This window comes from Ambystoma mexicanum, chromosome 4p (assembly GCF_040938575.1).
Source record: "Ambystoma mexicanum isolate Mex_15411 chromosome 4p, UKY_AmexF1_1, whole genome shotgun sequence".
NCBI lineage: Eukaryota > Metazoa > Chordata > Amphibia > Caudata > Ambystomatidae > Ambystoma > Ambystoma mexicanum.
Genome location: NC_090927.1, coordinates 556,043,898 through 556,056,780, shown reverse-complemented (window position 1 = coordinate 556,056,780; position 12,883 = coordinate 556,043,898). Strand labels below are relative to the sequence as shown.

At 44.4% G+C, this 12,883-nt stretch overlaps 1 protein-coding gene across 2 annotated transcripts in view; it reads left to right on the top strand.

The window, feature by feature from the left end:
- The window catches only part of CSMD1 (CUB and Sushi multiple domains 1), a 5,442,057-nt gene that overhangs the window by 3,133,919 nt on the left and 2,295,255 nt on the right, over positions 1–12,883 (top strand). For both annotated transcript variants that reach the window (XM_069606098.1, XM_069606099.1), the window contains exon 13: positions 7,376–7,558. In XM_069606098.1, the coding sequence (XP_069462199.1) occupies positions 7,376–7,558 (183 nt within the window). The remainder of the gene's footprint in view (positions 1–7,375; positions 7,559–12,883) is intronic.

Sequence of the window (12,883 nt, the reverse complement as noted above, 5' to 3'; positions counted from 1 at the left end):
CTTCCATTGCATCATCTGTTCCTTCTCCGGCGATGGGTGAATAAAACAATTTCTTCAACTTTCTCGCGGTCTTAGTTTTTGCGGGTGTGGATTCTGTGAATTGATCTCCGACTGCATCCGAACTACCAGGAGGACATTCACTATCAATGGCTTGTGGTGGTATAGCTCCGTTGTCAATCACTTCATATTCTTCCCATTGGCACGATGCATCTCCAGTCTCAAGTCCCTGCCAAAAGGTTTGACAAGCAACATCTCTCGTTCGCTTCACTGTCTGTGTAGATCTAGTTCGTACACCCACTCGCAACTAGAGGACAGATTTGAAAAGGGATGTTCAGTTTAAACACAACTTACAGTATAGAACTATTAACAGTGAAAAACAACATAATATAGTGACCAGGACACTAACCTTCTTTTGCTTTCTTTTCTTTGAAACTTTCTTGCCTCGAACTTCAACATCCGGACGCTGTTGCTCCGACTCGTGTGTGCATGTCTCCACTTCCTCTTGCGCTGCAACGACTATATTTTCATGATAAGCACATCCATCACGCACTGACGCTCCATCGACTCCCTGAAACATAGAACTTTCATTAGTATGTATAATAATATTGAAAACACAAAAATGTACTTGGGGACCAATACCCACGTACATCTCAATAGCAAAACACGAATGAACGCTTTGTGTAGAACATTCAAACGACAATTATTCACGCATTGTTGATCTAGTTAGATGGAACTGTCAAGATCCATACCTCGGGCTCCTGATAGACTTCCATTGATGATATTATTGAAGATGATGCTTCAGTAACTCCCTGAAACACAGTAATTGCATTAGTATGGTTTTCTATTTTGTTAAAAAGAACATAAACTTTGTGCAGGCGTCAACGGCTCATCTAAATAGACCTGCACAAACGATCAGTTTTTTAAAATAAATAATGGATATGTAAATATGATTCGATTTGCTCGATCGTTGGAAGTGTCACCACCCAGAGATCTGCATCAACTACTAGGGGTGATGTTCTTGTAGAAGAAGCTCCGTCATCTCCCTGAAACATAGTACTTGCGTTAATAAAGAAGGAAGTATAGCGGATGTAATCACGTCATATGATTTCGCTTGATCGAACTGTCAGTATCCATACCTCGAAATGCATAAGAACATCAAGGGGTGATGTAACTGCGGTGCACACTTCTGCAAGCTGTTGCGCCGACCCGTAACTGCATGCTCCCCCTTCTTCTTGGACTAATGCTCCATCGACTCCCTGAAACATAGGACTTTCATTAGTAATGAACACAATATTGAAAAAAGAAGACACATAGGAGGGCGACGACAGAAGGACATATCAATGGCTAAAAACGAAAGAAACATTGTGTGTAACAATCACGCTACAAGAATGCAAGATCTGATGATCTCCATCGATGGAACTGTCCGGAAACGTACCTCGAGCATCTGAGTGACATCAACGGTTGTCGGCAATACGTTGGACTCCTCAGCATCTCCCTGAAAGACAGTACTTGCATTATTTTGGATAACAATAATTATAACTGAAAACAAAGACTAGAGGACGAGTACAAGGGTGTACCATTAGGTAAAATAATTACACGATAAATTAAAACTATTGATTTACATGCCTAAAACAAGTCAGTGGCAGAATAGCCAAGTAAGATTACCCGATAGGCGCTTGAAGTGGCTGATGACTGCAATAACGACACGGATGGAGAATCTTCCGCCTTCATATTGAGTGGATACATAAATGGGGAAATTATTGTTAGCTAATGCTACACACTACCGCAAGGCCGAGAGATAAATACATAAACTTGACTCACCAGTGGAGGGATGTGGACGAATAGAGTGGGAATAGCGGTTGAGAACAATTTTCGCCTCGCTCGCGGTGTGTTCTTCTTTATTAGCAATGATGTGGAGTACATGTCTGAGCTAAAGTGCCTGCTGCAGATGCGGTATCGATCACCCCTCTTGTCCGCAAAGACTTCTAGGACTCTACTTTCAAGCTCAGACGGTGGATATCCGCAATATCGGACCCATTCTCTTATCTGATCTATTGTCTTAGGGAAAACATGCATTATAATACCTTCAGATTTATTATGGGTCTTCGAAGGGCAACCGCCAATGGAACAGGCAGGCATTGTGGAAAGTTCTGAAAAGTAAAGATCAACAATTCTCTATGAATACCAATGTGTTAAAAAATTAAATGACACATAAAAGGTTCAATGCAAGGTTCTTTTTGGTTCTTGGAACTAAAATAATTTCACTAAACTCAGAACATGTGACTAGTTCCTTGCATGTACTGTCTTGAACGAAAAGAAATTGGACGCAAAATGATTATGGTACATGGCCTTACCTTGACGAACAAACAGTTAGATGCAGGGATCAGAGTAGTTTCTTGTCGTAGAACAGGGAGCAGTTCACAGGTTGCAAACTGACGAGTTTCCTCGAAGTGGTCACGGAAGTTCACAGAGACGAAGAGCAGATAACCAGCACCTTCACGGGTTGACTAGCAAAGCGCAAAGAAGTTCTCATTAGAAATATGAAGTGGGTTATAAAGAATTCGAAACAGGGGTGTGTTTGTGAATGAATGACGTGTATATGTCGTGGCATTATGCGGTTTGCAGGGGGCCGTCCATCGTGAGAGGGGATGCTTGGCAGGAGACACGGGGTCTGGAGGTAGACATGGGAACAACAACCCATGCTCTATAGACCACTTTGAAGTGTACATGGTCTTTGGCACCTCTTGGCCTTTATCGCTCCCTGACAGCTCCACTTGCCAGCGCAAGTACCCCGGTGCGAACTGCCTTTGATAGGGCGGGTGGTGGATTGGGGCGGTGGTCGTGCAGACAAGACACAGGAAGACTCGTGAATGGAGACACACTTATGTGGATTGCAGGGGGCCGTCCATCGTGAGGGGGGATGCTTGGCAGGAGACACGGGGTCTGGAGGTAGACATGGGAACAACAACCCATGCTCTATAGACCACTTTGAAGTGTACACGGTCTTTGGCACCTCTTGGCCTTTATCGCTCCCTGACAGCTCCACTTGCCAGCGCAAGTACCCCGGTGCGAACTGCCTTTGATAGGGCGGGGGGGTGGATTGGGGTGGTGGTCGTGCAGACAAGACTCGTTTGCCGCAGGGCCTCACCAAGGAGAGGCCATCTAACTGCTTGTAAGAGGCAGGCTGCAGGATCTAGTACATGGAAGGCAGGGGGGTGAGTTTATAAATACCTCACCCTCCCAGGAGAATATATGGGTGCAGTTCACCCTGGAGACCCTGGATGCCTAGGCAGTTAGTCAGCAGCAGGCTGGCCTGTGGTGGCAAGGCGGCACGGGCCAGAGGGGGTCATCTCTGTACCCAGTGCCCAAAAGGATGATTTATTATGATCAACCATATTGATTATTTACCTATAACCATGTTTTGTATCAATAAAATCCAACGGCCTTTTATTGCCAACGATTGAAAAAAGTGGTGTGGTAAGTATTTTTGGGGGAGGAGGCAAGGCCGGGAGGCTTGATGCCAACCCGCAAAATAACATATGTATGTCTGCTGCATATGGGTTCAACGGTTATGTGGATTGAAGGTGGGCGGCCAGCGTGAGGGAGGATGCTGGACGGAGACATGTGGTGTGACAAGACAAGGCACAGGAAGACTATTGAATGGAGACACACTAGATTCATTTAAAAAATCAAAACAACCATTGTTAAAATATATGTTGGGTTTTATTTTAGATCTTAATTTCAATTGAACATAAATAATAAACATTACACATTGTAAAGTTCCGGTTGTAGCACATCTAGGGAAAATCCGCGGTATTGTCCACTGTCGCTGGGGAAATGTTGTCTAATGGCAAGTACCGCACAGGCAGGTATTACTCTCCGAACGCGGTGTCCGAGCCTCCCGTGAAGCCACCAAGTGAAGCAACGATAGGCCACCAGCCTGTACCAACTGTGAAAATGAAAGATGCAAACTGTATTAAAATGACAAAACTTTCTTATCACTGTCGATTCAGGTAAAAAAATGTCATTCTGCTTTGAAAAAAATTCTATCTAGAAAATGCACAATATGGAACCAATTTACATGCGTTCGAATGATATGTAGATGTAATTTTATATGTGGGAGATGACCATGAAATAGTAGTGGCATCACTGACATCACAACCAGAGTATACTTACTCGTTACTCAGATTACGCGGACGAACAGTGCCGCGAAGTTCGTGCATAAGCACCATCATCATCCTCAACACGGTCCGTGAGAGGCAGGCTTCCCTGAACTCTGGCAGCTCGGTGATGCATTGCGGACTTGGCTCGCCTTCCGAAATGTAGGCCAAGCACCCGGAATTTTCACGGCAGCAGCAGTTCTCCTCCTCAGTTGGCATTAGCTCGCACCGATTGCACGTGCACCAGGTGGAGACGCCGTCCATGCGACATGGTCCAGGCTCTTCATCCGTTGACTGGTCCTCCCAACTGCTGTCCGAATCCCCATCGTTTTCGCGTGCTTGCCTTTCCAGTAGTTCTTCCTCGGTGTACTCGGGCTCGTACATATACGGCATTATTGTAGCCATTGTGTGGTAAAGAAAGTAAAATAATTTACAGAGATGGTACAGGTGTTCACAAGGCCTAGAAGCGGCGAATGTAGCTGACCAGAGCACAGAAACGAGTCACAGAATACTCAAAGTAACACAGAGAGAGGAATGGAATAGAAAATCTGTTGCTGTGTGTTGTGAAACGGTGTGTTTATACTTATTGAGGAAAGAGGCGTCCTGCCATTTCCATGGCGACACTTCATTAGCTGAGGCGCAGCGATTGTTGACACGAAACGTGCTTTGGCGTTGGGAAATGGGCGGTACGCGTCTGCTGATGTCAGGCTCAGGGGCGGGGGATTTGATTTAGTGCCGCAAAAGCAGGTGAGCCAGGTCGATGGGGGGAAATGATAGGATTATCAGAAAATGGCGGCTGATTTCGAGTGCGTTAATGGACGAAAAGTCGGGTAAGGTCCATAGGAAAGTTTTCTACGATCTACCGAGTTATGCTTAAAAACACATGGCCGAACCGTAGGGATAATAAAAAAAAAGTCCCGGAACTATCCTTTAAGCCTGAAGATAATCACTGTTGTTTCTGAACTGATTTGTTAGCTAAAGAAACATTGGAACATCTAATAGTGGATTGTCGGTCCCTTATGGAGTTGAGAAAGACACACTGTGTTAACTATATGGATTATTTTGGTAACATGAGCCCAGTAAATAGGTGGATAATGATTTTGGCAACCAATGTTATGAGTATCCGTATAGCAACAGTTAATTTTTTGAGTGCCTTGAATTTGAATGATCAGAATGAGGTTTTGTTTAAGTCGTTTCCACGATCTAAGAATCATCTGCTCTTGACACCATTGATACTATGAGTATTTTAAGAATTATAAGGAATCAGTATGTCATTTGATCCGAGATGGAACTGTTTTGTACATTTGTACGGTTTTATGATGTGATATTGAGTGGACAAGTATGTCCAGTTTTTACTTTACTATGATTCCATTTCGAGGAGGTCTAAGTCATATGAATGCCTATTATTAACATCATTGTGTTGTTTAGTTTTTATATGTTATATCTGTTGCTGTACACATGATTTTGATATCAATGCCTTTTGATTTGTTTGAAAGATTGTGAATTTAATGATTGGAAAAGTTGAGTAACATCAGCTAAATCAATGAAAAACAAAATCTGCCAAAAGAGAGCTTGATTCAATGTCATTCTCTCTTAAAACCCTGTCAAACCCCGTCCAAGTAGGTTTAGTATCTGTGAAAGGTAAGTAAAAAACATGTTTTTTTTTCTGGAAGTGATATTTATATATACGAGCATTTAAAAGAAACACAGTTCAGTTTTATTTTTGTTTTTTCCTAAAGCCTTCCTGGAAATCTGACATCCATCTATTTTCTAATGTTCTAAAGCCCAGTCTTCTGAATGAGATGACATTATTTTACTAGCAATATTATCTGCACGAATTATTACGGCAAATGGGAATCATTTTCTGGGAGGTTTCTGCTCCCCGTTTTAAAAATCAGGTTTTCAAATTGCACTTTGCTGTTGTTCAATTCTTACGTTTACTACAGTGCAGCTGACCAATGTTTGATGGTTCATTTAACAGAAGGGGTCAGATTAATTGGGAATGGAACAACCAGATTCAGCCACAATTTGTATCATCTAAAATAGTTTTCACAATTGCAAAAAACAAAACAGACTGTTTCATGTACTATGTTTGACGAGTCACATGGAAAGAAATGTATTAAACAGATTTCTTTGTATGTTATGCAGCAAACATAGTACACAAGAAATATTATCTATTTTTGCCACATTGCAAATGTTTTTTGATCATGCAAATTGTGACAAATCTATTCTAAATTTTCAAAGCATTTTCTCACGATTTAGAATTTGTGCAAATGTCAGATAATCTGGCCCCTAATGTCCTGTATCAGAAAAAAAATGAAAAAAACGAGTCTGATTCAGTTTTGCTCTTCTGTAAACATATTTAGATAATACGGATTAGGGTTCCATCTCTCTGCTCCATTCCATGTAACCCTTTGCTCTCATTCATTAACACTGGAGCAAATGTTCTGGCCCCGTCCCCCAGTTTTGCTGATTAGATCATACAGAATGGGAAAAAAACAGGTTTAGCCCCAATGTGGGTTATCTAAAATGACTTCACAAGGCTGCGTAACATGTAAACACCATGGGCCAGATTATCGAAACTTTGCCCAGAAGCAACAAAATGAAACACAGGATGTTTTTTTCGTATTTCTTTTTTTTTTTACTGCTTAGATACTATAGGATGGAATGAGCACGTTTATTTTTATTTTGCGCAGCTAACGTAGTAAAAATAAAACAAGCTGATTGTTCTTCCTCCCAATTGAAATTATTTTTTTTATAATAGTGTTTGTGATACAACCTGCTTGCTTCATTCATACCGTCTAATCACTTGCTAAATGTTTAACACTGGTGAGTATGTTATATAATCTGGCCCCATTTCTTTTCATACCCTGCATCAAAGTACACATATCAGTCTGTTTCATGTTTCCCCAGTGCAAACGTGTTTTAAACGGTACCGTTTTTTAAATGATATGGATTGTGAAAAACTCACCCGTTGGCTGCATTCTGGCTTATCTATCCAGCGGTTCAATGTGTAGCACCAGTGAGGATGCGGGATCTGTCTTTTCATTTGACTGGAGGCGAAATCGCTTTTCCTATTTTTGGCTGAATGGGCGATACAATTAATTTTGCTGAACTGGATTCAACATATTTTGTTAAATTGTTATTGTTTTGAACTACCTGAAAATCGTGTTTATTTGACAAGCGCCAATGCCAATCATGTATTTCATTTGCAGAACTGGAGAAAGGCGGCTGTGGCGACCCTGGAACCCCTGTGTATGGGAAACGGACAGGCAACAGTTTCCTGCATGGAGACACGCTTACCTTTGAATGCCAGTCTGCCTTCGAACTGGTGGGAGAGAGAGTGATCACCTGCCAACAAAATAATCAGTGGTCTGGAAACAAACCCAACTGTGTCTGTAAGAACACAATTGATATTTTCCCATCCATTGCTTTGCCTCTATGTATTCTTCTACCACATGCACTGCTCAACGAGAAAGTATTTCTTCCAAACTGAATACATAATGTATAATAAACTGTCTTCCTGTTTACATGTGAATCCTTTTAGGATGTGTTTGTTCAAGTTTTGGACTTGTCTAGCTCCATCTTATTGTAGATTAATAATTCCTAAACTGGTTAACTATACAGATTGCAAGCCTAGGGTCACTGCAGACCTTATTTGGTACATTTTCAGTCAGTGCAAGCAGGAAATAATGAAGCGTAGAAATAGTGCCTTACCTATACTGAATGGATATGATTTGTGTAAGGAATCAGGTGGAATGTGTAGAAACGTGTTGTCAGAGTCAGCTTGCCCCTGGTCCTGGCCCTCCAGCACTCCGACACATGCAAACAGCATACCAGGTTAGTCCTGGTACATAGAAGGCTGATTCTACACTAAGGCAATGCTATGCGGTTGCCTACAGCGCCAAGGCATTGAGGCACTAGCTGGCCCTGAAAATATATAGCATGGTCCAATTGCAAAGGGGAGGCCTTGAGATGGGTACTATCCCTGAAGTGCAAGATGAACTTGCACACTACCTGTTTGCAGGGACATATATATGTTGCTAGATCCATACAGCGCATTCCTGTCCAACAGCCTTGGGCGGCGCGTTATAGTCCCCACAAGGGTGTTTGAACTCCTGACTGCATTTACGCATCATGAGTCAGCTGGTGTCTGTCCCGACTCATTTAGCCGTAATACTTTGGATCTTATTTTTGCTAGAGCTACTCTAGCTACTGCGTTCTCCCCTTTTCCTATTTTGTGGTCCGACCATTTAGTTGTGGCGTTTGTGATTCAGGCTCAGGTTGTTCACGCCTCGGTGGTTGGCAAGTACCACCTTGGCTGTAATTGGTTACAAACTACTAATAAGGATATTGTTTCTAATATTCAGGCACATTGCCTATCTTCAGGTGCAATAAATTTTTCCACAATAACAATATTTTTGTTATGATGGGTTATGATCTCACCCCGCTCTCCCATCGTAAGCTTAGGGGGCGTCCTTCTCAGCCCTGGTTCACGGACGAACTGGGTTCTTTGCAAGGTTCTGCCCTTTCTCCCTGTCCAACTGAGGTCGTTAGTCACAGATTCCTTTGTTGTAAGTCGGCTGGACTACTTCAACTCTCTTTTCTTGGCTCAACCCTTCTATCTTCTCCCTCGTTCACAGCTTCTTCAGAACGTTTCTGCTCCTATTTGCACTGGCACTTTACATGGTGCTCATAATTCTCCTGTCCTCCGCTCTTTACATTGGCTCCCGGTCCTTCAGCAGTTCCAATTCAAATCTTTGTTGATAGTGCATCGGGCTTTTTATGGTTCAGTTGCGGAGTATCTCCAGGAGAAGTGATGTCCTTATGCACCTTTCCGTGACTTGCGATCTGCTGTTGCTTGCTTACCGGTGACTCCTCTCTATCAGCATGAACAAGTAGGTGGTCGTGCCTTCTCTGTGGTGGCAGCAAAGTTATGGAGCTCCCTGCCTGTTCCCCTCAGGGCTACAGAGAATCTTCTTTCTTTCTGCTGGTTGTTAAAAACATATCTGTTCTGAATTTCCTACTCTCCTTTATACTGGTATAATTCGACTACCTCCGGGTACTCCCAGGACCAAGATGCTTTGGCGTGCGTGCGCTTTACAAAATTCATTAACATAACATAACATAACATAACACAGGTTGATCATATCCCTCTACATCTTCCCCAAGCTATTGCCTGCTATTTGGAAGTTCATCTGCACACACTAAAATCAAGATTTATATAGATGACAAAACACGTTGTTAAAGGGACATTATGGTTAAGTTGCACTAGTAAAAACCTTTGCAATTCAATGGACAAACAAAACCCCAGAAATTCACAAGTTATGGTCAGCTACGCATCCATAACTTGCGCTACCCCTGTGCACTGCAAGGTCTAACACCCATGACATCAACGATGACATCACAAATGTCATTCATGACATGACTGATGACATCACATGTGTATATAGTTTTCATAAACACTCTCCACAAGAGATTGTCATTGTAATGTTAGCAGAAAACTATAAGAACTCATTGGAAGAACTATCATGATATACATAGTTCTTTAAGGAATGCATTGCTATAAACACCATTTGTTAAGACGGATTTCTGAACTCTGTCCTGGAGGGGCAGAGGTTCAGAAGGCAGGCCTAGTTTCTTGGAACAAGGTAACCTCTGGACAAGCCAGACCAATCAGGGTAGCGATCGCGGCGGTCAGGACTAGGTCTCAAGAGGGGTGAGGGTGACTGAAAGCCTGCAAAGAGCAGACAAAGCAAGGATACTTACAAATTACTCCAAGCAGGTGTTATATTAAAAATATAGACACATTTATTACAAGGCCTTTGTAACATTGACCGTAGTGAGAAATCACAATAAAACTCAAGTAAACCAACACATACCAAACCAATACAATATATATACAAATACAAATGAGTCTAATGAGTTTGACGCACGAAATGTGTAGACTACCTAGATGGGCAAGAAAACAGGTGCGAATAATAATTAGACCCAGTCCGCCTTCAGAGGCACCTAACTAAAAGGAAGTCCAAGCCCTACAAAGAGTGGAGCCTTGTGCTCAAAAGTACCTGCACACGCTGGTGCCAACGGGCAAAAATGGGAGTCTCTTCGAGGGAATCAGGCAGTTTAGTTCGGTGAACAAATTAAGATGAACAGAGCTCCGCAACTCAAGCGCAGCCTCCACTGTGGGCAGAAGCAGAGCGCGAGTACGGAAAGGCGTGCTGTTAGACACAGCGGGGAAAAGCTATGGGCTCCTGCAGGAGGGCGACCAGCTCCTAGCGATGCTACTCACGGGTCCCCGATGCAAGCAGACCCAGGCTTCTCCGCGTCAGTTTCAGTGCTGGCAGGATCAGATATGAGCAGGGGACGTCTCGGCGTCGTGTAGATTCCGCAGCAGCAGAAGTTGAGTTGAGGATGTCCCAAACGCAGTGAACCCACACAGTTTGTTACCACAGCAGGGCAACGGAGCGGCCGTGTGTATTTCAGCCAAATGTACACTGCTCACTTCAGACCTGGGAATGCCAAGTGTACGAATCGTGTGAGAGTGACAAGGGGCCTCATTACGACCCTGGCGGTAAGGGGTTAGCGCCAGCGTTAGCTGCGCCGACCCCTTACCGCCAATTACGGGGTCCCTTAGCGCCATGGCGCTTTTAACACCTGCTTTTAGCGGGTGTTAAAATCCATGGCGCTAAGGGACCATGGAGTTAATTACGCCACCGTAATTTACGGTGGCGTAATTAACGCCTTCCCCACTCCCATTATGCCCTATGGGGCAAAAATGGGAATGGGGAAGGGTAAATGGGGATTGGGGACTTACCGCCCCGCCGACCTCGGAATGGGGCGGTAAGTCCGCCAACCACCATGGCGTAAACGTAGTTTACGCCATGGTGGTAAAGTCACGGCCCAGGCGGTAACTTACCGCCTGGGTCGTAATGAGGCCCAAGGACTCGTAATACAATACAACCTGACGGCGGTTACAGAGCAATACTCCTGGGTAGGCTGGTCAGTCTGCTGGATGGCCCAGAAACACTTCCAAAGGCTTACGTACAGGAGATGGTGAAGATGCAGAGAATAGTTGTTCCCACTATTCCAAGGGTCGAAGTACCAGTACAGGCCTTCTCGTTCTATCCGAGGTAGAAAGGGTTTCACAAAGCGACAGCAGTGCAGAGGAGCAGTCCTTCAGTGGGTCACCAGCGATTCCTCGGTTCAGCCTCGTGGTTGCAGGATACTTGGCTCCTGTATTCCTTTGTTCGTGAGAACTCAGGAGATCGACATGGTAGTGGTGTTTCCAGCCCCCTCTTATCCACGGTTCCCTTCGCGCCAAAACGGAGGGGACCCAATGGGAGATCTGCTCACAAAACACTCACCCCATACGTGGACCTATCATGGACCACGGAGGTCCCAGGCATTCACACCACCCTAGACTCTCTGGCACCCAGGATGTGTATTGGGACCAGACATCCCAGCCCACATCCTGGAGGCAACACAAGACCTGTAGAAGCCCGCAAAAGCATCTGTGTTTCGCAGGAAAGTACATGCCCAAATAAGGAAGGCCCCAGGTTGGCTCGACCTGGGGGAAGGTAAAGGGGGCAAGACGGTCAGCAGACAGGACAAAGAGCCTTGTGGTCTGGCCATTTTGGGAGCCAGGCCACCATTTTGGGCTAAGCGCGAGAAACGCGCTTACATGCCAAAAGGAGCTCAAAAACACAAGAAACGATCGCTGCCACCAGTCCCGCCCGTGATTCACTTGCACCATTCATTATCAATCCAAAGAGAGTATCTAGGGCCTGTAGAAGACTAGAGACCCACGAGAGAAGTAACTTAGCTTACAGTGCACTCTTGTGCCATGTTGCGCGAAAGCTGCAACATGATAAAGAAACTACGGAAAACAACGTTTCCCGGAACTGACTGTCTTCATAGGGAATGTCATTTTCCCCGTAAGAATGGAGCGAAAGCCCAGAGGAGTGCGGCAGAAGGTGAAACAACAGCAAAAAGTTTAAGGGTTGCCACATGGAAGGAAAAGTACCCACAGTTAAGAAATCTTTCCTAACACTCGCCCCTCCCAGACTATGGACAGGGGGAACTAATCCACCCCTGGATGAGTCTCTTCTTCAGGTCGGTTAAACATTCTGGACAACCCATCAGCATTGCTATGTTGGACACCTGGCCTATGCTCAATAGTGAAGTCGAAGCCTTGTAGACTTATGGACCACCTAAGCAACTTTGAGTTCTCTCCCTTCATGTTCATTAGCCACTTTAAGGGCTTATGGTCAGTTTGCACAGTGAAGTGGGTCCCATAGAGGTAGGGCCTCAGCTTCCGTAGGGCCCACACAACAGAGAAACATTTGTTTCTCCACTGTGGACCATCTGAGCTCTCTGTCCTTAAGCTGGCGACTAATAAAACCAATAGGGTGTTCCTTACCCTTCTCATCTACTTGCGATAATATAGCTCCTATCCCAGTGTCAGAGGCGTCCGTCTGCACAATAAAAGGTCTTTCATAATCAGGGGTCCTGAGGACACGGGCCTGGCACAAGGATTCTTTTAAGCCGTGAAGGCCTTCTCACACTCGTCGGTCCAAGTTACCTTTTTGTGTTTCTTCGGAGTAGTGAGGGCAGTCAGAGGGGCAGCTATGGTGCCATAGTCTGCCATGAAGTTGCGGTAATACCCCGTGAGTCCTAAGAAGGCTCTCACTTGGGTATGTGTAGTGGGGGTAGGCTAGTCT